Here is a 21,329-nt window from a genome sequence, read left to right on the forward strand (position 1 = left end):
GAGGCATATTTTACCTTAGCTCTTCAATTTGTGAAATCCATTTTAGGTAAGCGAGATGTCGTTCAATCTCTTCAATTTGGTTAATCATGGTCCCAAGATCATCCATCCAGGGCTGTGAGGTCAGTAAGTGGCTGTTAATAGAGCTGAAGAGATGTGATTCTTGCTCCAGAAGCTGATTAAGGGATTGCTTTGATTGTTCTGCATTTTTTAAGGCACTCTGAATTCTTTTAGGGATTTCTGATGAAATTGTAAGCACCTGACATACCAAAATAAAAAAAGAACAGCAGCAATCAGAAAAAATTTTCATAATCTTTACTAATTCATTACCTTACCTTCAAAATACAGGTTTGTCCTAATCGAATTGAAAATCATCCATTAAAAACTTCAAAAGAAAGGACTGATTTCTTTACCTTGTGCTAAACATAGGAGCCTTGGTGTTGCAGTGCTTAAGTGCTCAGCTGCTAACCAAAAGGTCAGTGGTTTGAATCCACCAGCCGTTCCGCTGGAGAAAGATGAAGCAGCATGCTTCCATAAAGATTTACAACTTTGGAAACCTATGGGCAGTTCTCTTCTGTCCTATAGGGTCACCCTGAGTTAGAACTGACTTGATGGCAATGGGTTTCAAAGAACTGGTGCTAACCAAACCTGAAGACAAAATGCTGCATGTGAAGGTGCCTAGGGAGGGGCCTATTACACTGACTCCAGTAAACATCTGTGGCATCTGCCTCACACTCTTCCTGAGGCTCAGCTCTTCCAGAGGCTCCAGCCGGAGTTCTCCGACATGCTATTACTCACTAATCACTTTCCTTCAAAAAGAAATGCAGCTCTAATGCAGAAAGTCTGGGGAGAGATGGAATACAGGTAGTCCCCACCATGACTGGGCTCCATTCCAGTGACTCCGCAGTAAGTCCATTCTGACTTTAGTTTTCGTTATTATTGTCTTTTACTATCAGTATCTTTATAAATCTTAACATTGAACATTTGCAAGTACAAATTTGAGAATGATGACATCAGCCAACTATACACTGCAACCCTGTATGTAGTATTTACTACAAACGATACCCAACCAAACTAAACTCATTGTCACTGAGTCGATTCCGACTCACAGCGACCCCCTTTGGGTTTCTGAAGCAGTAAGTCCTTACAGAAGTAGACTGCTCAGTCTTCCTTCCGAGGAGTGGCTGGTGGGTTTGAACTGCCAGCCTTCTGGTTAGGAGTCAAATGCCTTAGGCACTACGCCACCAGAGCTCCTTATTACTAACAGTGTTGTTGTTGCTGTTGTGTACCGTCGAGTCAGACCCGACTCATAGCGACCCCTCCTTGGGTTTCTGAGGCGGTATCATTACAGAAGTAGATTGCCCAACCTTACACACACACAAAACCACCACCAGATAGTTCATCATAATTCAAATACGTCTTAAGTAGGGAACTACCTGTATCTGTATTTTGCAAAATTCCCCCAACAATCAGGATTTAAGCCCAGGTTGAGAACCACTGACCTGGCAGGATGATATCCAGGTAATGACCTGAGACATAGTATTTATTAAATGAATTTTTCTTACATTAGCATCTGCCCCTAACCTCACTCTGACTTGAGGAATGTAAGCAAGTAATTTCAACCTTATGATAAATTCAATACAAAGAATATGCTAGGCGTAGTGGTAGACCAGGCAGCACTCCCCAAACTTGAACCTACACTTGTGTCACCAGGAACACTGTCAAAATGCTCATCTGGAGTATGGCCCGAGATTCTGCATTTCTGACAAGCTCTTGAGTAGCAAGGTTTTCAGCACCAGGCAATTCCACTTGCATCAAACACCGACATTTGTAGGGTGGATGGGAATTTTCCAGGGAACTATGGAAAGGAGAGGGCAGTCCAGGTAGAAGGAAAAGCTCAGTCATGATCAGAAGAGCTCAGCAGGCCAAAGGATAAGGCTCAAAGAAAGGTAAATAAAAGAGAGAAAGTCGGACAGACAGGGAGAGGAAATCACAGGAGGCATCTCTTGCTTTTCAAGAATATGGGCTTTACCCAACAGACAATGAGAAGCCACTGAGTTTTTAAAAGGGAATAATTCAGTTAGATTTATAATTTTGAAAGACAATGTGGTTAACAATGATGTCTATTCCTATATTGTTTGTAATAATGAAAAAGTAGAAACCAAATATGTCCAACAACAAAGCTCTAGTTAAAGAATTCATGGTACAGTCATATTTGCATACCATGCTGTTGTTGTCAGGGGCCGCTAAGTCGGCTCCAACTCACAGTGAGCCCGAAGTGCAACAGAATGAAACAATGCCCAGTCCCGCCCCGTCCTCACAATCCCTGCTGTGCTTGAGCCCATCGCTGTAGGCACAAAACCCTTAAAAAAGAGAGAGATCTATATATGTTGATAAAGAAAGGGCTATATTTTAAATATCTATGTGTTTGTATAGGAGCTCTGGTAGCATAGTGGCTAAAGCACTTGACTGCTAAACAGAGGGCTGGCGGTTCAAACCCACCGGCCACTCCTCGGAAGGAAGGTTGGACTCCTCGGAAAGAAGGTTGGGCAATCCTACTTCCGTAGTGATACTGCCTTGGAAACCCAAGGAGGGGTCACTATGAGTCGGGGTCGACTCGACGGCACATAACAACAACAACAATGTGTTTGTATATGGATACAAAAAATTTTAATTGTAAACGTATTTTATTTTATTTATATTTATATATATTTGCCTATTTACATGTAACAAAATTTCTATAAGGAATAAAAAGAAAGTTACAGTAGCGACATGAAGAAAATTGATATTCAGCAAACCAGGGAAAAAAACAAACTCACTGCCATTGAGTCGATTCTGACTCACAGCAACTTCCACTGGGTTTTCAAGGCTATAAATCTGAAAAAAGCAGACTGCCTCATCTTTCTTCTGAGGAGTGGCTGATAGATTTGAACTGCTGACCTTCTGGTTAGCAGCCAAAATGCCTCAACCACTATATCACCAGAGCTCCTTTGATAATCAGCAAGTCACCATCAAATGCATGAGAGAATGACTAAAATCAAGGTGGTGGAAAGGACGTAGAACTCAGACGTCTTAGTGACCAATTAGATACAGTGGAGTGAGTGAAGATGAGGCACACAGGACAAGTCCCAGGTTGTAGCCTTCAGTAACAGGCAGATGGTGGTGCCGTTAACCAAGATAGGACAAGTATTTTAAGAAAATGATCAGCACAGTTTTTTTGTTGTTGTTGTTATGTTGTTATGTGCCGTCGAGTCGGCCCCGACTCATAGCGACCCCTCCTTGGGTTTCCGAGGCAGTATCACTACGGGAGTAGGATTGTCCAACCTTCCTTCCGAGGAGTGGCTGGTGGGTTTGAACCGCCAGCCGTCTGGTTAGCAGTCAAGTGTCTTAGCCACTATGCTACCAGAGCTCCCCAGCACAGTTTGGGACATGCTAAATTTCAGGTTCAAAAAATAGGGACGTTAGCAAATTAGACCCAAGCCTAATTATAGTGGGACAAAGGAAAATTAGGGAGTGGAACTACATAAAGAAGACTTTTTCAAGAAGCTTGGCAGTCAAAGGAAGGAATTGATACCTACTTGACATCCAGCTCAACTGGCATAACATACTACAAAAAACATCATTCCACCTCCTACATTGGTGAGTAGCAACTGGGATCTTAAAAGCTTGCAAACAGCCATCTAGATGCAATGATGGGTCTCTCCTCATCCAGAGCAAAGAAAAATAAAGAAAACCAAAGATGCATGGAAACATGTATAGGTTTGAGGGGAAAGATCTGTGCATGTCCACGTGCTGCAGGGACAGAACTGCATGAGAAGCAGAGGACGAAATTATGAAAGAGAGAAGGGGATCATTCAATGAGGTGGCAGATAGAATCTAGAGCATAAAGACTGTTTAGATTATTAGCTATGTCTGTGAAGGGGGGTGTGCCCAAGACCATGTATAGGGTTTTCAGACAACGTTTCTATAAGTGTACTGGTATGTTCTGTAAGAATTCCCAGTATATAGTAGAGCTGACAAGGGGCAAAGTTGTAGTCACTTCTTGGCTACAGCCAGCTACCCAGAGGGAGCAGAGTAGTTGGATCTGCAGGCTTGGAACCATAGTCGCAGGGGACATCCAGCTCAACTGGCATAACATACTACATAAAACATCATTCCACCTCCTACTTTGGTGAGTAGCGACTGGGATCTTAAAAGCTAGCAAACAGCCATCTAGATGCAGTGATGGGTCTCTCCTTGTCCAGAGCAAAGAAAACCAAAGATGCATGGAAACAACTACTCCAAGTGATCCACAGCCTATAGGACTATGAGACCAGAAGAACTAGATGGTGCCCAGCTACCACTGACAACCACTTGGAGGGGGATCTATGTAGGAGATCCTGGATGGAGTGGGAGAGCGATGTGGAACAAAACTCAAAATCATTAAAAAAAAAAAAGAGCCTGCTGGAACCCCTGAGACTATGGCCCCTAGCTGCCTTTCAGGTCTGGAATTGAACACACTCCGGTGGCTTCCAGCCAAACAAAAGACAAGCATATGAGCTGAACATTTACATTAGGTAGATATACTCCTTGGAGAGATCACTCACGGGAGAACAGAAGGGCAGTGTATGCACAGGGAGACAGCTCGGAAGGCAAGAGTGCATGGGGAGACTTCTGGTAAGATGGAGGAATAGGCAGACAAACGACACAGACTCTCTTCAACACAGGAAAGAAAAACCAATTGACAGACATACAGAAGATAATCCTGGAGCCCTGAGCTTTGAAAGGAACTATACAGAAGTGGATTAGGCATCAACTGGTGGAAAAGCTTGAATGAAAACAGTGAGTACAGAGACAGTCGGTGCTGCAGACTGTCAGCTACTCTGACGGGACCAACAGCCTGAATATTTCCAAGTGGTGTTGGGACATGAGAATTGACCTAAAGATCAGCCCCGGTCACCAAGGACTGCAGGGACGACTGCGCTGATGGCCTATGACTAGGAAGGGAAACAGCAAGGAGGGAGACAACCTGAGCTGTTGACTTTCCACTGTCTGGAGGGCGCAGCTATTTTGATTGTTTACACACAGCAACCATTTTGGATATTTAAAGTGACCAAGGGCGCAGCCATTTTGAATCTTTACAAGTGGCAACTATTTTGGATTTTAAAGTGATAATATTCTCATTTGGATTCCAGGGACCTAAGAATAGGTTCTGTTTTCCAAGGTTGGCAGGGACATACAAGAGGCTGACAACAGGAAAGGAGACAGGTGGTGAGTGTGTAAGTGGTGTCAGCTAGCGAATAGAGGAGCACAGTACCCTGCTTGCATAGGTAACATACAAATAAAACAAAGAAAATGAAAACTGTGGGCAAGGCACTCCAACATACAATCACCAATTAAATATAAACACAAAAATGTCACAATGCCTTGGAGACAACACAGTATCACAGTGCACACAAAGAAGCAAGACTTCCTGAATGGAAACAACCCATGTGCCCATCAGCAGAAGAGAAGATGACCAAACTATGGTACACACACATAACGGAATGCTATAAGGCACTAAAGAATAATGTAGAGTCTACAAAACAATGCATAATATGGATGAACTTGGAGGACATTATGCTGAGTGAAATAATTCATTCACAGAAGGACAAATATAGTATTAGTTGTTGTTGTGGAGGGTCAAGGAAAGGAAAGGTTTATATATGGAGGGAAACTTTCTTTGTTGGTTGCTAGGAAGGGAGGGGAGGGAGCACTGCAAAAAAAAAAAATGCATTGACCCATGTCACTTTAGTTTGTGTATTTCACTGTACATAAATTATATTTCAATAAAATGCATTAAAAAAAAGAGTGCATGGGAGGGAAGGACACAGGGAAGAGGTAACTATGGAGAGGAAGTGGGAGGGGAGCTGTTGCACTGTGGGAAATTGCAGTCGATGACATGAGACAAAGTGTATGTGAGCTGTTATATACAAAGTGAATTTGCTCTGTAAACTTTCACTCAAATCACAATTAAATAAAAAAAAAAGTCACATCATTCTGTTCTCAAGACATAAATTATGACAAATACTGATTGGGTGAAGGGAAGGGCAATACACCAAATGTGAGTGATCAACACGGTGGCACTGAAGAAGAGGAAGACATAGAAAGGTGCATGGGAGGTACACACAACAAAGATGAACCCTTTTGCACATGCAGTACTGCATTGTCAGTGATGGCAAACATTGATCTACAGGTGTATAGATGGGTACACAGGCTAAGCAATCAGATATGTCTGTGCAGGGGGGAGTGTGCCCATAGCCATAATTAGGGTTGGCAGACAATGTTTCTACAACCGTATTTATATGCTCTGTAAGAATGTCTAACTATATAGTAGAGCTGACAAGGGACAAGGTTGCGGTGACTTCTTGGCCATAGCCAATTACCTAGAGGGAGTGAGTAGTTGGCCCTTTGGGCTCAGGACCATGGTCACAGGGGATATCAGGCTCAACTGACAGAACATACTACACAAAAGCATTGTTCTACATCCTACTTTGGTGAGTAGCAACTGAGATCTTAAAAGCTACTTAAAAGTGGCCATCTAGATGCAATGACGAGTCTCTCCTTGTCTGGAGCAAAGAAGAATGAAGAAAACCAAAGACTCGTGGTAACAATTAGTCCAAGGGACTGGTAGACCATGTGATACTCATATAGGTCAGCCTATATGACCGTGAGACCAGAAGAACTAGATGGTGCCCAGCTACTACTGTCAACCACTTGGAGGGGGAATCTATGTAGGAGATCTTGAATAGAGTGGGAGAACAATGTGGAACAAAATTCAAAATTAAAAAAAAAAAAAAGACATAAATCATGTCAGTAGGAACTTTGTCTTTCACATAATTTGGAAAACATCTAGCACATCATAAATCCTTAAAGCCTATTAAACAGTTTTGAATATATGTCACAATATATCATGAAAATTCTATATATAATGGTTTCCATTTTCATCTATGGTTAGGTTTACATGATAAAAAAGAGTGCATGGGAGTATGCCATCAATATTGTTTCTGTGAGTTTTAATACTTGCCTGTTGTTCTAACTGCATTTTACCTTCTGTCATCTGTTCTATGAGTTCATCAAGTTTCTTTAAAGATTTAAGGTCATTTCCAACCTCCTTTTCTAAGAATGCAGACACATAGGCAGAGAGATCATCATCATCTGTACTTTCAGTGACTTGTCCACTTCCAACAAGAGGTGCCACATTTATGGTACCTAAAACAAAATAGTAAGAATTATTCAGCATTACTAAGTACTATGGAGTTACATACAAAAGATACGCAAGGCATATGGGGTAAACATTTACATCAGGTAGACAAACTACTTGTAGTGATCATTTTGGGAAAACAGAAGGGCATTGTTTGCACAGGGAGACAGCTCGGGGTGCGCAAGTGTATGGGAGGGAAAGACACAGGGAAGAGGTAACTATGGGGAGGAAGCAAGAAGAGAGCTGTTATATTGTGGGTAATTGCAGTCAATGTCATGAGATAAAATGTGTATAAACTGCTGTACGGAAAATGAATTTCCTCTGTACACTTTCACCCAAATCACAATAAAAATAAAAAATAAAAAGATATGTAAGGCAGTACAGCTGATCATTTAAATTCAATATATTTATAATTTTATATATAATATATATAAAGTATATGTTGTTGTTTGTTGTTATGTGCCATCGAGTCAGACTTGACTCATAGCGACCCCTCCTTGGGTTGCCGAGCCAGTATCACTACGGAAGTAGATTGCCCAACTTTCCTTCCGAGGAGTGGCTAGTGGATTTGAACCGCCAGCCTTCTGGTTAGCAGTCAAGTGCCTTAGGCACTATGCTACCAGAGCTCCTATATAAAATATATAAAATACCCAAATGAATACTGATAAAGCAATCAACCAATCTATCAATCAAAGACCACAAAATGCTTAAGAGCTGAGGAAACTCAGAGCAAAGAAATTATGAACCCAAGGACTCTGTTCAGGAAAAACGCCTAATGCCAGACTTAGTAACCACAAATTTCAATAAACGTTGATGTGGCAACGTAGTCACAAACAGATCATTTAAACTTTCTAGAAGGCCTTATATCTTAAGAATCTGTTTTATCATCAGGAATAAAGGCCAATCTGATTTTATTGATGAAGTTTTTATTACATTAGTAATATCTTAAAGAAAGAGCTCCAGGGTGGTACAAATGGTTAACATCCTTTGCTACTGGCCAAAAGGACACACTCAGAGGTGCCTGGAAGAAAGGCCTGGTCACCTCCTTCTGAAAACCAGCCACTGAAAACCCTCTGGAGCACAGCTCTACTCTGATGCATGGGGGTCGCCAGGAGTCGGAACCGACTCTCAGAGACTCCAGAATTGGTCTGGGATAACATCAAAGGAGGACTTCGCTTTTAAAATGTTTTTTAAAAATATATTGAATGGAACAAAACTCAAAATCATTTGGAGAATAAAAAAAAGGTGGGGACCAGGTTTGCTGGTCCGATAGAGCCTGGTGGAACCACTGAGACTATGGTCCCTAGCTGCCCTTCAGGTCTGGAACTGAACCCACACCTGTGGTTTCCAGCCAAACAAAATACAGGCATATGAGTTAAACATTTACCTCAAGTAGATACACTCCTTGGAGAGAACAATCATGGGATAAAGAAGGGCTGCTTATGCACAGGGAGATAGCTCAGGGGGCAGGAGTGTATGGAGGGATGGACACTGGGAAGAGGTAATTATGGGGAGGAAGTGGGAGGGGAGATGTTGCATTGTGGTAAACTGTGGTCAATGACATGAGACAAAGTATATGTGAACTGCTGTATGGAAAGTGAATTTGCTCTGTAAATCTTCACCCAAATCACAATTAAAAAAATTAAAATACAAAAAAAAAAAAAAATATATATATATATATATATATATATTTCTTTCAAGTATATGAAAAATATTGAAAGTGTGACAAATGAGTAAAAAATTTTTTAAAGTTTCAAATGCCACTATTCAAAGATGTCCACATCAGAAATAGTAAAAAAAGAGAGAGAGAGAAGCACCAATTATTGTGAAAAAATAAAAACAGCTGATGCAATGGCTAAACTGTACAGTCTAAAGAGAGACTGTCCCCATGGCAGATAAAAAAAAAAAGGATTCACACTGGACTTACTACATGTGACATGTGCTTACATGTGACTTAGAACCTTGGAGCCATTTCCGGAGAGGAGTGGTAGCTGAGGCAACATATACCAAATGGAATAGACAGCCTCATGAAAGCAGAAACGCTGTGTGGTTTCGCTCTCAGCTTAGGATGTGAAGTTGCCCAAACAGTCCACTTCTGACTCTGTTTGAAAACTGGATCATTTGCTTTATTTCACCAATCAGATTCTTACCCAGAAAGATTCTATAAGTTCTTCCAGGATGCTTACTAAGATATAATTAAGTAATAGGTTACCTCCAGCTCTTTGTGGAATGAGGCAAGATTCAAACATATAAATAAAAACATCCCAACTTTTGCTTAGACAAAATACTTAAGAAAAAAAATTTCTAGTAAACACATAGATCATCTCAAAGGCAAATAATTGTCCACTGTCCTAAATGTGCACCACTGCTCTTTTGCAGTGTCTCTAACTGCACCTTTGCCGACCATGTGTGCCAGGGTGGCTTTCTAAACACGCTCTGTACCCCTGGGGACCCTGAAGACTCACGTAGCTTCCTGGCAAAGGGCAGAGGGGTGACATGGCCCACAGTAGCTGCCATATTTTTCTCCTTCAACTCCATCCCAGTATGTTAAAATAAATTGTTTCCTTTAAAGTATCTGTACCCATGTGGAAGCTAGCCTCTTCTGGTTACCCATGGATTTCTTCTTCCTGAGCAAGTTTAGGAAACTTGAAGTTTGGGTCAAACTTACTACAGTGGTAACTCCATTTCACTATCATTAAGTCTCCTGATATTCCAAAACTACTCCCTGAGGAGTGGTAAAGGATAAAACAAAAAGGTGTGTGCATGAGGGATGAAGCTGGGTGAACAACAAGCCTTCCAGGAGAGCAATATGATTGGAATTCACCTCTGCTCTTCCTTGGACCAATACTTTAGATCTGTCCTTTGTAGAAGGATGGCTCTTTACCCAAAATACCAAGTTTTCAGAAAATAGCAACGCAAAGCAAGAAGGTATTATCAGCCTCCTTGGTGAACAACTATTACTTCTGAAAATGAAAATACGAATACAAGTATCTAAATAAAGCTATACCTAAAAGAATAATGTAAATTTCAGGTACTGTTCAACTATTTATGCATCTATTAACAGAATATATACAAATACGTTTAGTGAACTGGGTGTCCTCCCCTCTGAAGTTAAATTTTCCTTACTTTGAATAATGAAATCCTTGTTGTGAGAACCAGTAGCCCTCTACTAAGTAGGAGAAATAAAACATAAGTCTATGTTTCAACTTCTCAACTGTGAAATAAATGAAATTTGCTCCAGCCTTCCTTTAAGGTTAGAAATGGAACTAAAATCCATGTTACTTAACTTGATCCAATACTCCTATTTTCTTCTCCTTCAAATATGAAAATTGGCCGGGTTGCAACCAACTTTATAAATATAGAAATCCATCACTACTATGCAGAGAAGTCACAATATTTTTGCAAATTTACCTTGCATAAAACAAAAAATCAGTTGTGTGGTATATCTGTAGAAAAATGGAGGCAGGTCTACATTCAAAGGGAATGTTTTGTGGATGCAAAGGGAGTAAATTTAGGAGTAAATTCTGTCTTCACTTTTTTCTTTTAATATTACGTCCTTTTGACATAACCATTCAAATGCTACATCATATGTTCTTAGTTAAATCATGATATGTTCTTAGTGAAATGACATTTTTCAACATGGCACAATGGTGATTTGGGAGGTTTTTCTCTCTCTCTGTCTCTGTTTTTCATAAAGAACATTCCAAATTGTACACCAGTTGGCGGAGCTACCAAGGCAGGGACAAAAATGAAGCCTACAGTCAGAATCTAAAATGATAGCTCAGTAGGTATCAGACTTCCTAGGCATCTGAATAGGCCAAAGGTAGAAGAGGGAAGGGTTTGACCAGAATGTACGGGCCACTCTCAAATCCTTCAAGGAAAGACCTTGAGTTGGAACAGCTATGACTGTGAAGTGCCATGGACTATGGAGAGCTTTCTTTCTGAGGCATACGAGATCAGTGGGAAATGTTAAGGATCACGTCTTACCCAAGGCCACGCGGTAACACAGGCAGCTTTCTCTTACTACTGCTTCCTCTCTGTTTGCTGTGGTTAGAAAAAGCCAAACCGTCCTGATAGAACAGCTATTAAATGCTTTTCTACTTCATTTTCCAATAAATCTTACTTCAAACGCCCCTGAAGATTCCGTGATTTCTAATAGCCTGCTGTGATTACTCATGAAAGTAAAATGACAAGCATCCACACCCCTGACATATTCTCCAGTCTTGGATAGGAAATGAAGGTATTGACCTTGCCCCCCTTCCCTGCTCAGGAACCAAATCATCCACTAGATAATTCCTACAGTAGGTTTTTACACAAATTCACTGAAGTTAAAACTGTAACAATTATCATACAACTATTCTGAACCCAGTTAAGGTGGTGGTCATCGCTCCTAAATCATCGTTGTCGTGTGCTATGGAGTTGATTCAAACTCACAGCAACCCTACAGGACAGAGGAGAACTGCCCTAGAGGGTTTCTCAGGTTGTAATCTTTACAGGAGTAGACCACCAGATCTTTTCTCCCACGGAGCCACTGGTGGGTTCAAAACACATTCCCAAACCAAAACCCAATGCCGTGAAGTAGACTCTGATTCACAGTGACCTGACAGGACAGAGCAGAACTGTCTCATAGGGCTTCCAAGGCTGTAATCTTTACAGAAGCAGACTGCCACATCCTTCTCCTGCTGAGCACTAAGTAGCTGATGGGTTGGAACCTACCTTTCTGGTTAGCAGCTGAGGCACCACCAGATCATTATCAAAAACCAAACCAAACTCACTGCCATCGACTCATAGCGACCCCTCCTTGGGTTTCTGAGGCAGTATCTCTACGGAAGTAGACCACCCAGTCTTCCTTCTGAGGAATGGTTGGTGGATTTAGACTGCCAGCCTTTTGGTTAGCAGTCAAATGCCTTAGGCACTATGCCACTAGAGTTCCTTGTTGTTGTTGTTATGTGCCGTCCAGTTGGACCCAACCCAACCCATAGTGACCCCTCCTTGGGTTTCCGAGGCAGTATCACTACAGAAGTAGATTGCCCAACCTTCCTTCTGAGGAGTGGCTCCTTAGCCCCTATCAATTCTTGGTGTTGAAGAGTTGATAAGGAGCCCTAGTGGTGCAAAGGTTAAGTGTTAGACTGCTAACCAAAAGGTTCATGGTTCAAACCCACCAGCCACTCCTTGGAAGGAAGATGGGGCGATCTACTTCCGTAGTGATACTGCCTCGGAAACCCAAGGAGGGGTCGCTATGAGTCGAGTCCGACTTGATGGCACATAACAACAACAACAATAACAACATATGTATATATCTATATCTATATCTATATCTATATCTATATCCCAAAGATTATTAGTGGCTACCAGGGGTAGGAGGGAGGGGGAAAGGAGAAGCTTTTGTTTGCTTGTTTGCAGGACACTGAGTTTATACTAATTGTGGTGAAATATTTTGGAAAAGGATAGCAATAATGGTGGCACAACATGGAAAATGTCATCAATGTCCCTGAGCTGTAAACGGGGAAGTTGTTATTTTGGGAAATAAACCCTATGGGGCGGTTCTACTTTGTCACATGGAGTCACTATGAGTTGAAATCAACTAGGATGGCACCCTACAACAACAAGGAGGTGATACTGCATTAGAATGACAGGCAGACTCCCAAGTATTTTGAATTCTGTATGGTGGGCAGAAACTGTCTGTACTAAGCAGGAGTCAGGAAGAACCCTTCTGCAAAGCACCCCATGCTTTATAACATGTGTATAATGGTAATCAGTATTTAATAGTGTGCAAGCATATTGTGCAGAGAAAAGATACCTCTTCTAAAAGATAACTTCTGATACAGACCCTAGAAAGTTGAGTTTTAGAGGGAGGGCTGGATAGAAAGAGCTAAGGTGTCTGAAGTCTGCTTACTTTTCTCCTCCACACTCTTCCTCTGGTCACCACTTTCAGGGCAGCACTAGAAGGAGAGCAAGTGTGACACACACATTAAGACGGAATTTACACAGCGTTCCCGCAGCACGTCCGCTGGCGCGGACAGCAGTTCTAGGTCTCTTTCTCAGGGGCTTTCCCAAGGGGCCTGCGTCATCCGATGCAGTTTCGAAACGGACCACCTACCCGAAAGGTCTGTGCCACCTCACGGGAACCGCCAGGGCCACCTCCCCGGGGACTCTGGGGACGCCTCCCTGGAATGGCAAGGGCCACTTCACCGAGGTCACAAGGGCCATCTCCCCGGGCCGCGAAAGCCGCCTCCTCGGACTACTAGGAGCACCTCACTGAAACTACGTGCCCCGGAAGATCTGTGCCACCCCACTAGGCCACCAGTGTCAACTCCCGGGGACACCTCCCTCGGGAGGGCTATGTCCCCTTCTCGGAGCAGCAAGGTCGTCTCACCGGGGACGCCGGCGGCTCTCCGATCTCGCCTGCCGGGGGCATCCCACCCGGGCGTGCGTCCTCGGCCCCATGCGCAGCCAGCGTGGCCTGTGGAGTCCGGCTCTGGCCAGCGACCGCAGAAGCACCAGCGCAGCCTCAGCAGCCGCCGGGCTGCACGCCACCGCGACTTCCTCCAGTCGTCTCGCTGGTTTTTCCCTCTCGGCCCAGAGAGGCCCTGCCCGCAAAGCCGCTAGCGCTCCCCCAGCCTGCCGGGCGTCGGGGCTGCAGCCCAAGGAGCAGGCGTCGCCCCTCCAGGCTCTCCAGAGAAGCGGAGAAACGCTCTCAACCACGGTAAGGGCTTCCTCCACTTCACCGGGGCCCTTGATCATACACGTACTTGAGGAATCTCTCCCTCCTTCCGCGCCATAAATTCAACAAAATGATTTAAATTTGCAATCAATGACATGAAACAAAATGTGTATGAATCATTCAATAGAAAACTGATGTGCCCTGTAAACCTTCACCCAAATCACAGTAAGAATTTTTTTAATTATTTAAATTTATATTTAAAACAATATCCTTGATTTTCTGTTTACATTTAAGAATAGCGGAATAAAGGAACTGATCGGATATTCTGAGTGTGAATGGACTCATACTTTGAAGTATGAGCTTCATTTGAAGCACGGTTATTTAGTTGCGCTATTTAGTCGGAGAATGTCCAACGTCAGCGTCTTTAGGTTTTTCTTCTCAGGCTGGTTCGATTTCCTAGAGATGACACTTCAGTTTCTTGCCTGGATGGTGCAGATCTGGTCATAAGCGTCCAGAGAGCTGAACGAGGACGATTCAGCAGCAACAAGCGCTTTGCCCAGTGCAGAGACCCAAGAAATACCGTCCCTTGTCCCTTCCCAGGAGAAGGAGAGTCACCTAGCAGCGAGGAGTGGAGACAGGACCCAGAGAGCTGGTGCAAAGGTGAAGCACTCAGCTGCTAACTGAAAGGTTGGTAGTTTCAAGCCACCCAGCCGCTGGGCACAGAGAGACCTGGAAATCCCCTTCCTTACAAATGACAGCCTACAAAACCCTCTGGGCACTTCTGCTCTGTCACATGGCATCACCATGCACCTAACAACATGCGCAGTAACAGTAACTAGAGACCAAAATAAACACAGGAGAGGAAGGGGAAGCAACCCACAGAGGAAACAAACCATTCTGAGAGTGTAGTGGAGGTGGGTGTGAGGAGAAAAAAAAAAAAAAAAGTCTGAGAGAATATAAGAGATACCATTGCAACCATAAAACAAAAACAGGATACTATTTTAAAAGTAGCATTCAGAGACTCCTCCCCCCCCCACCACCAAAAAAAAATATATGATAGCAGCAATAAATAGTTCAATCAAAGAGGTGGAAGATAAATGTTGGGAAATATCCTGGGGGGAAGGGAAGCCAAAGGACAAAGAAATAAATAACAGAGAAGAAAAGATAACCAGTTTAGGGGGCCCAAAATATGAAGAACAAGGATTTCAGAAGAGAAAATGATCAGGGAAGAGGGGGATCATTAATAAAATAACTCAAGAAAATTTCTCCAGATTGAATGTCATGAGTTTTCAGTCTGAAACACAGCAAAAGAGATTAAAAACTGGCCTGCTGCAAAGCACATCTTTGTGGATCTGCAGAACGCTGGAGGCAAACGCCAATCCTCGACTTCCAGAGAGAAGAACATCTCAATTCCAAAGAACCAAGAGTCCGGACATACTTGGGTTTTTCCACAGTAACAGAGGAAGATAGAAGGTAGGGGAGCAGTCCCTTCAAATCTAAGATGGAAATTTACATCATGCTAGAATCCTATATTAGACTGATAAGCTACCAGTCCTGTCTGGGGTTAGAATAAAGATATGTTCAGGCATTCAATATCTAAAACATTTACCTTTCATTTACTCTTTCTCAGGAAGCTACTGGAGTTGTGCTCCTCTAAAAGGAGAAAATGGACCAAGAAAGAAGAAGGACAGGATATAACAGAAGATGTAACATAGGAAAAAAGAAGTGAGAGGCCATAAGGACAACTGTGTATTCGCATAGATTGAGGCAGGTCAGAAGGCTCCGGAAGACTCCTGCAGAAGGATGAAACTGACAGAACATCTCGTGTAACTGGGCCTGTGGAGGGGGAGATTTTAGCAACTGCAGAGTTTGGGTTTGGCTTAGGGATGAATACGTAAACCAAAATAAGATTATTATTAACTATAGGAAAAAGGTAAGAGAGCTGGTGGTGCAGTGGTTAAGTGGCTCCTGGGAAGAAAGATGTGACAATTGGCTTCTCAAAAGATTTACAGCCTTGGAAACTTTATGGGGCAGTTCTGTTGTTGTTATGTGCAGTCCGAGTGGGACCTGACTCACAGCAACCCCTCCTTGGGTTTCCAAGGTTGGGTTTCCGAGGCGGTATCAGTACGGAAGTAGATTGCCCAATCTTCCTTGCAAGGAGTGGCTGGTGGGTTTGAACTGCCAGCCTTCTGGCTAGTAGTCAAGTAGCTTAGATACTACACTACCAGAGCTCCCTGGGCCAATTCTACTCTATCCTATAGAGTAGCTGAGTAGGAATCGTCTTGACAGCAATGGGGTTGGTTTGTGGTTTTATAGGAAAAACAAAAAACTGTGCAGGAACAGAGAAGTAATCATAGTTTACTACTTGCCTAAGATATGAATAATATTTACCTAGTCACAAGGAAGCAAATACAAATCTAATAAAAGGGCCAAAAACCCCACTGCCATCAAGTCAAATGTGACTCAGCAACCCCCATTGGGTTTCCGAGTCAGTAAATCCTTACAGAAGTAGATTTTCCAGTCTGCCTTCCTTAAGAGTGGCTGATGGGTTTGAACCTCCAACATTCTGGTTAGTAGTCAAATGCCTTAGGCACTACGCCATAAATATTGATCAGGTGGGGGACTGGGAAGTGTGGTGAGGATAGGGAACAAAGGGAGAGCTAAGTTTTCAATGTCTATTAAAGAGGTCAAGAGATAATGCCTGAAAGGGAAAATACCAATATAGAGCATGTATTATAGAGGGATAAAGGTAAATACAGAATAATCCGGTGAAAACAGCCTTTGAGGAGGGGAACACAAGGAAGAAATCATTTCCTGCTGTTTCATTGCAAACCTGACAAGGGTTCTACAGAATCACTGGACTCTAAGTTACAGGCATGTAGAACTCTAATAAAAACAAAAAAGTGAAAAAAAGGGGACAAAAGATAACCCTAAATCCAATCTACTGTCTTTGAAGAATTCACTTTCTGATAAAGGAAATAGACATGGAAGTCAATAATTTAAAATTAGTATAGTGGGTTGGACAACAGAAGTGTTTACAAGAACTGAGGGAGCACAGAGAACAATTCAGTACTATCTGGGAAATGGGGAAGGCGTCTTAGGACAGAATACTAGGTAATAAGAAGAATGAAAGCAGGAATAGATCTCATGGGACAGGCACTCAGCAACCCATATTGCTGGTGCAGAGGTAAAAGAAGGATACCAAACACTGTGTAGAATACATGTGTTAGGATGTTGTTGTTATGCGCTGTTGAGTCAGACCCGACTCATAGCGACCCCTTGGGTTTCTGAGGCAGTATCACTACAGAAGTAGATTGCCCCATCTTCCTTCCAAGGAGTGGCTGGTGGGTTTGAACCCCCAGTCTTCTGGTTAGCAGTCAATTGCCTTAGGCACTATGCTACCAGAGCTCCTCTAGTATGTAATATATGTAAAACTGAGGCAAATCTGCTAAGCATTTACTGGAGAGAATTGGAATGAGGGAGGGACTTTCAACATTTCCTTATCATTTTTACTACCAAAAAATAAATAAACAAAAAAAACCCTCACTGCCATCAGGTTGATTCCAACTTATAGAGACCCCCTTTGGGTTTCCAAGGTGGTAAAGCTTTATGAAGTAGATTGCCCAGTCTTCCTTCGGTGGAGTGACTGGTGGGTTTGAACGGCCAACCTTCTGGTTAGCAGTCAAGTGCCTTAGGCATTAGGCCACCAAAAACCAATAAAGGGCTGCCCACTTTGGAAAACAGAAAACTAAAATAATTTCACTTTTAGATCGTGTGTAAAGCGTCAGGCTGAAATGCAGAAAGGTAAATTTTGACCACGGACTTGACTAATGGCCAAAGAAATGTGAACTTTCTTTCCTATATGAGTTTATGAAGAATTGAGCGACAATCCCAGAGAAGATATTTTTCTAAAGTACAGTATACAAAAATTAATAGTTTGAGATCGAATTATTACTGTGTGGCTGTGGTAAAAATATCTGCAGTTGCTCTCACTGGAATAATAACCTATTAATTAGCCTAGGACCAGTGACTGTACACAGGTTAAGGACAGAAAAATATCAGAGGTACTTAACGGAGGTGAATAATCTCAAGGAAAACAACACAGAACCCCACCAAATTGAAAGCCCGAACCACTGCCATCCAGTCCATTCCCATAGAGTAGAACTGCCCCATCTGGCTTCCAAGGCTATAAATCTTTGTGGAACAGCTGGTCAGTTCAAACTGCCAGGAACCAGACCTCACTAGAACCCTACCAAACAAACAAACAAAAAATAACCCAAACCCACTGCCATTGAGTCAATTCCTATTCATAGTGAAGCCCATGAGGCTTTGTAAATCTTTAAGGAAGTAAATAGCTTCATCTTCCTTCTGCAGAGCAGCTGGTGGATTTGAACCACCAATCTTCTGACTAGCACCCAGCTGTCTTACCCACTATGCCACCAAAGCTCTTTTAAATGCTGCCAGTCTGAGCAAATGATCTGTAACTTTGTTGTAAAGACTCCCCACACCTAAATCCAGGTTTTCAAATAAACTCTAAAGGAAATACTTTAAAAAGGGTTTAAAATAGCAGAGTTGAAATTTGGCAAAATAAAAGGTTTGTAAAGACTATCAGGGGCTGAGAATTGGACCCTAAACGTGTGGTGCTTGAAGAGCATGGGAAGAGGAAAAAATTTTATTTTTCTTTACACAGAACAACAAACTTGTTGTAATCAGGTTTCTAGAAGAGGACCCTTTTGGGGAGCTGTTAACCGGAGGGAGGGGTATATTGAAGAGGGAAAATGGTGCTTGGATAAACTGCAGTAGAAAGAATTATATGTAAAACTAACTTGTGCCTAAAGTGAGTCTTTATTCATTATCAAATTAACTGCTTGGCGGAAGGCATCAAGAAAGGGCCAGAAGTATACGGAAGAAAACTCTGACTAGAGTGTACATTCGTAAGGCAATCACTGCTTTAGAAGCCCTAAAGACTGTCTAAGGGCTTTGATAGCCTAGTGCCTAAGGCACGTGACTGTTAACCAGAAGGCTGGCGGTTCAAACCTACCAGCTACTCCTCGGAAGGAAGATGGGGCAATCTACTTCCGTAGTGATACTGCCTCAGAAACCCAAGGAGGGGTCACTATTAGTCAGGGCCTGCTCGACTGCACGTAACTAAAGAACGCTTTGATGCAGGATAAAGTTACTTTTGCCCTTGCCACGGTCCAGAAGGGACCAGCCTGGGAGATCTCGGGGTGAAAGGGCCACCGTGAGCTCCCGACCCTGCAGCTGGCAAGGCCACTGGGTGTGGACTTGCAGTTACCCAGGACAGGCCACCCCACCAACACCAACCAAAAAGAAACAGTCCTAGACACCTCAATAGAAGGCCGGAGGGCGGGGCCGGAGGTGGTAAGAAGGCTCCTCCTCGGGGGAGGAGCTGATGGGCGGGGCCGGCAGTAAGGAGAGGGCTCCGCCCAGAGGGCGGGGCCGTCCGGGCCGCGGCGCGTCGCTGCGCCGCACGTGTGCGAGCCCGGCCGCTGGCGAGTCCGCTCACAGTGTTCAGAGGCGGAGGTGCAGATCTCGCTGTTTAATGCTCAATCGTCTTCGCAACTGGCTCTTCCGAGTGACTCCCGCCGCCACTGCCTTCCTGTGCCAGAAGCGGCGTGCCTTTCCCCTCGCTGCTCGGCCCGCGCCGCGCCCGCGCTCCCAGGCTCCCGGTAAGTGAGCGGCCTCCCTGCGGCCGCCTGGGTCCCGGTCCATCCTTCTGTCGGGCTCGGCGCTCGGGCCCCAGGGCTTCGCGCCGAGAAGCAGTGCGGAATGGGAATGCGTCCTTGCCAGCATTCTGAGCCCACGGCGCGCCCGTGGCGCCTCCATTACGGATTGTGCGGACGGAGCGCAGCTGGAGCCTGGCGGGTCCTGCGGTTCGGCCGCGTCGACCCCGCTTCCGGGGCAGTCGTCAGGGGGCGCCGCGCGCTTCGACCTCCCCACGGCGCCGTCAGCTACAGGATCCCTCTCCTACTGCTCTTTCTTTGCTCCGACCCTCTCAAACTCTTTTCCGAGCTCTGGATAGAATAGAAAACTGGCCTTTTATCCTGAAGCCGCTCACAGCTCCTGCATATCATTTGAACAGTCTTCTCCATGGTCCAGCCCACGTGTTTTAGTGCTTGTATTCACTCATGACTGTTTTTTTTTCCACTAAATTTCATTTATTTTGTTGTTGTTGAGAATATACACAGCAAAACATACACCAGCTCCACAATTTCTACATGCACATTTCAGAAACATTGACAGCATTCGTCTAGTTGTGCAACCATTCTCTCTCTCCTTTTCTGAATCCACTATCAAGAACATAAACTCATTGCTCCCTAAGGTTCCTATCGAATCTTTTAAGTTGCTGTTGTCAATTTGATCCCATATAGATAGTTCTTTAAAAAGCAGACTTTTTTTTTTTTTTCACTAGTTAAGCTAATCTGTTGTTCAGTTTCAAGAGGACTTCAGGAGATATTTTGATTTAAGGTTTAAAGATTATCTCAGGGCAATAGTTTCAGGGGTCATCCAACCTCCATAGCTCCAGAGAGTCTAGCGTCCATGAGAGTTTGAAATTCTGTTCTGCATTTACCCCCCTTTGATCAGGATTCTTCTATGGAATCTTTGCGCAAAATGTTGAGTAATGGTAGCCAGCCACCATCCAGTTTCTCTGGTCTCATGGCAGAGGAGGCCTTTGTTCATGGAAGGAATTAGCCACACATTGCATATCCTCCTATCCCTGACTACTTCTGTTGCTCCAGATGAAGAGAGACCTATTGTTGTGCTTTGGAGGCTGCTTGCATGCTTTTAAGACCCCCAGGCACTACTAATAGAACTAGAATGTAGAACAGAACATTCATCACTCTATGTTATGGGCCTGCTACGTCTAGGTAGGCACTTGGATGACTGCTTATTTTGTATACATTTCCCAAAGCAGGCCCAGCCTTCCTCGAGGTTGGGGACCAGGAGTGTTTCCCTAGCACCCTGACCCATGCATGTGTTGTGAGTGGATGGAGGTGTCCCTGTGCCTGCTGCAACTCATCTGCACAGTCCTTACCTCAGCATTGTTCTGAGAGGTTTAAAAATGCCTCCAAGAGGTAAGATTTGGAAAGTTTCCTTTTTAAATATACAGTCTCATTGCCAGGCTCTTTTTTTTTTTCGTTCAGAAAGTCCAGGATTACTAAGGACTCTTGTCTCAAGTCTCTAATCCTCTGTGAAACAGATATGCACTATTGGCCTGAGGATACCTTTACTGAGTCTTCTAAAAAATCGGACTGTATGCCCATATTGAAAATAAGATGGATAGGCTGACTGTATTCAGTCAAGTAGTCAACCTGCCGTATTTATTAATTAACAATTCTTTTGAACGTGTCTTTTTTGTGCATGGTAACCTATGTATAACAATATTTACCTTTTTAACATTCTTCACTTTGAACATAACTTTTT

General features: G+C 43.4%; 2 protein-coding genes across 2 annotated transcripts in view; one reads left to right on the forward strand and one right to left on the reverse strand.

The window, feature by feature from the left end:
- The window catches only part of RINT1 (RAD50 interactor 1), a 29,279-nt gene extending 15,576 nt beyond the window's left edge, over window positions 1-13,703 (reverse strand). The window contains exons 1-4 of the mRNA XM_007944483.2: window positions 13,596-13,703; window positions 13,116-13,161; window positions 7,043-7,227; window positions 15-256 (exon numbers count right to left, since the gene is read on the reverse strand). Of these exons, the coding sequence (XP_007942674.1) occupies window positions 15-256; window positions 7,043-7,227; window positions 13,116-13,161; window positions 13,596-13,637 (515 nt within the window). The 5' untranslated portion in view covers window positions 13,638-13,703. The remainder of the gene's footprint in view (window positions 1-14; window positions 257-7,042; window positions 7,228-13,115; window positions 13,162-13,595) is intronic.
- Window positions 13,704-19,476: 5,773 nt separating this feature from the next.
- Window positions 19,477-21,329, forward strand: part of PUS7 (pseudouridine synthase 7) — a 74,623-nt gene continuing 72,770 nt past the window's right edge. The window contains exon 1 of the mRNA XM_007944495.2: window positions 19,477-19,573. The gene's annotated coding sequence lies outside the window, so the exon portion shown is untranslated. The remainder of the gene's footprint in view (window positions 19,574-21,329) is intronic.

Source organism: Orycteropus afer, unplaced genomic scaffold (genome assembly GCF_000298275.1).
Source record: "Orycteropus afer afer isolate SDZICR_OR568_19922 unplaced genomic scaffold, OryAfe1.0 scaffold00007, whole genome shotgun sequence".
NCBI lineage: Eukaryota > Metazoa > Chordata > Mammalia > Tubulidentata > Orycteropodidae > Orycteropus > Orycteropus afer.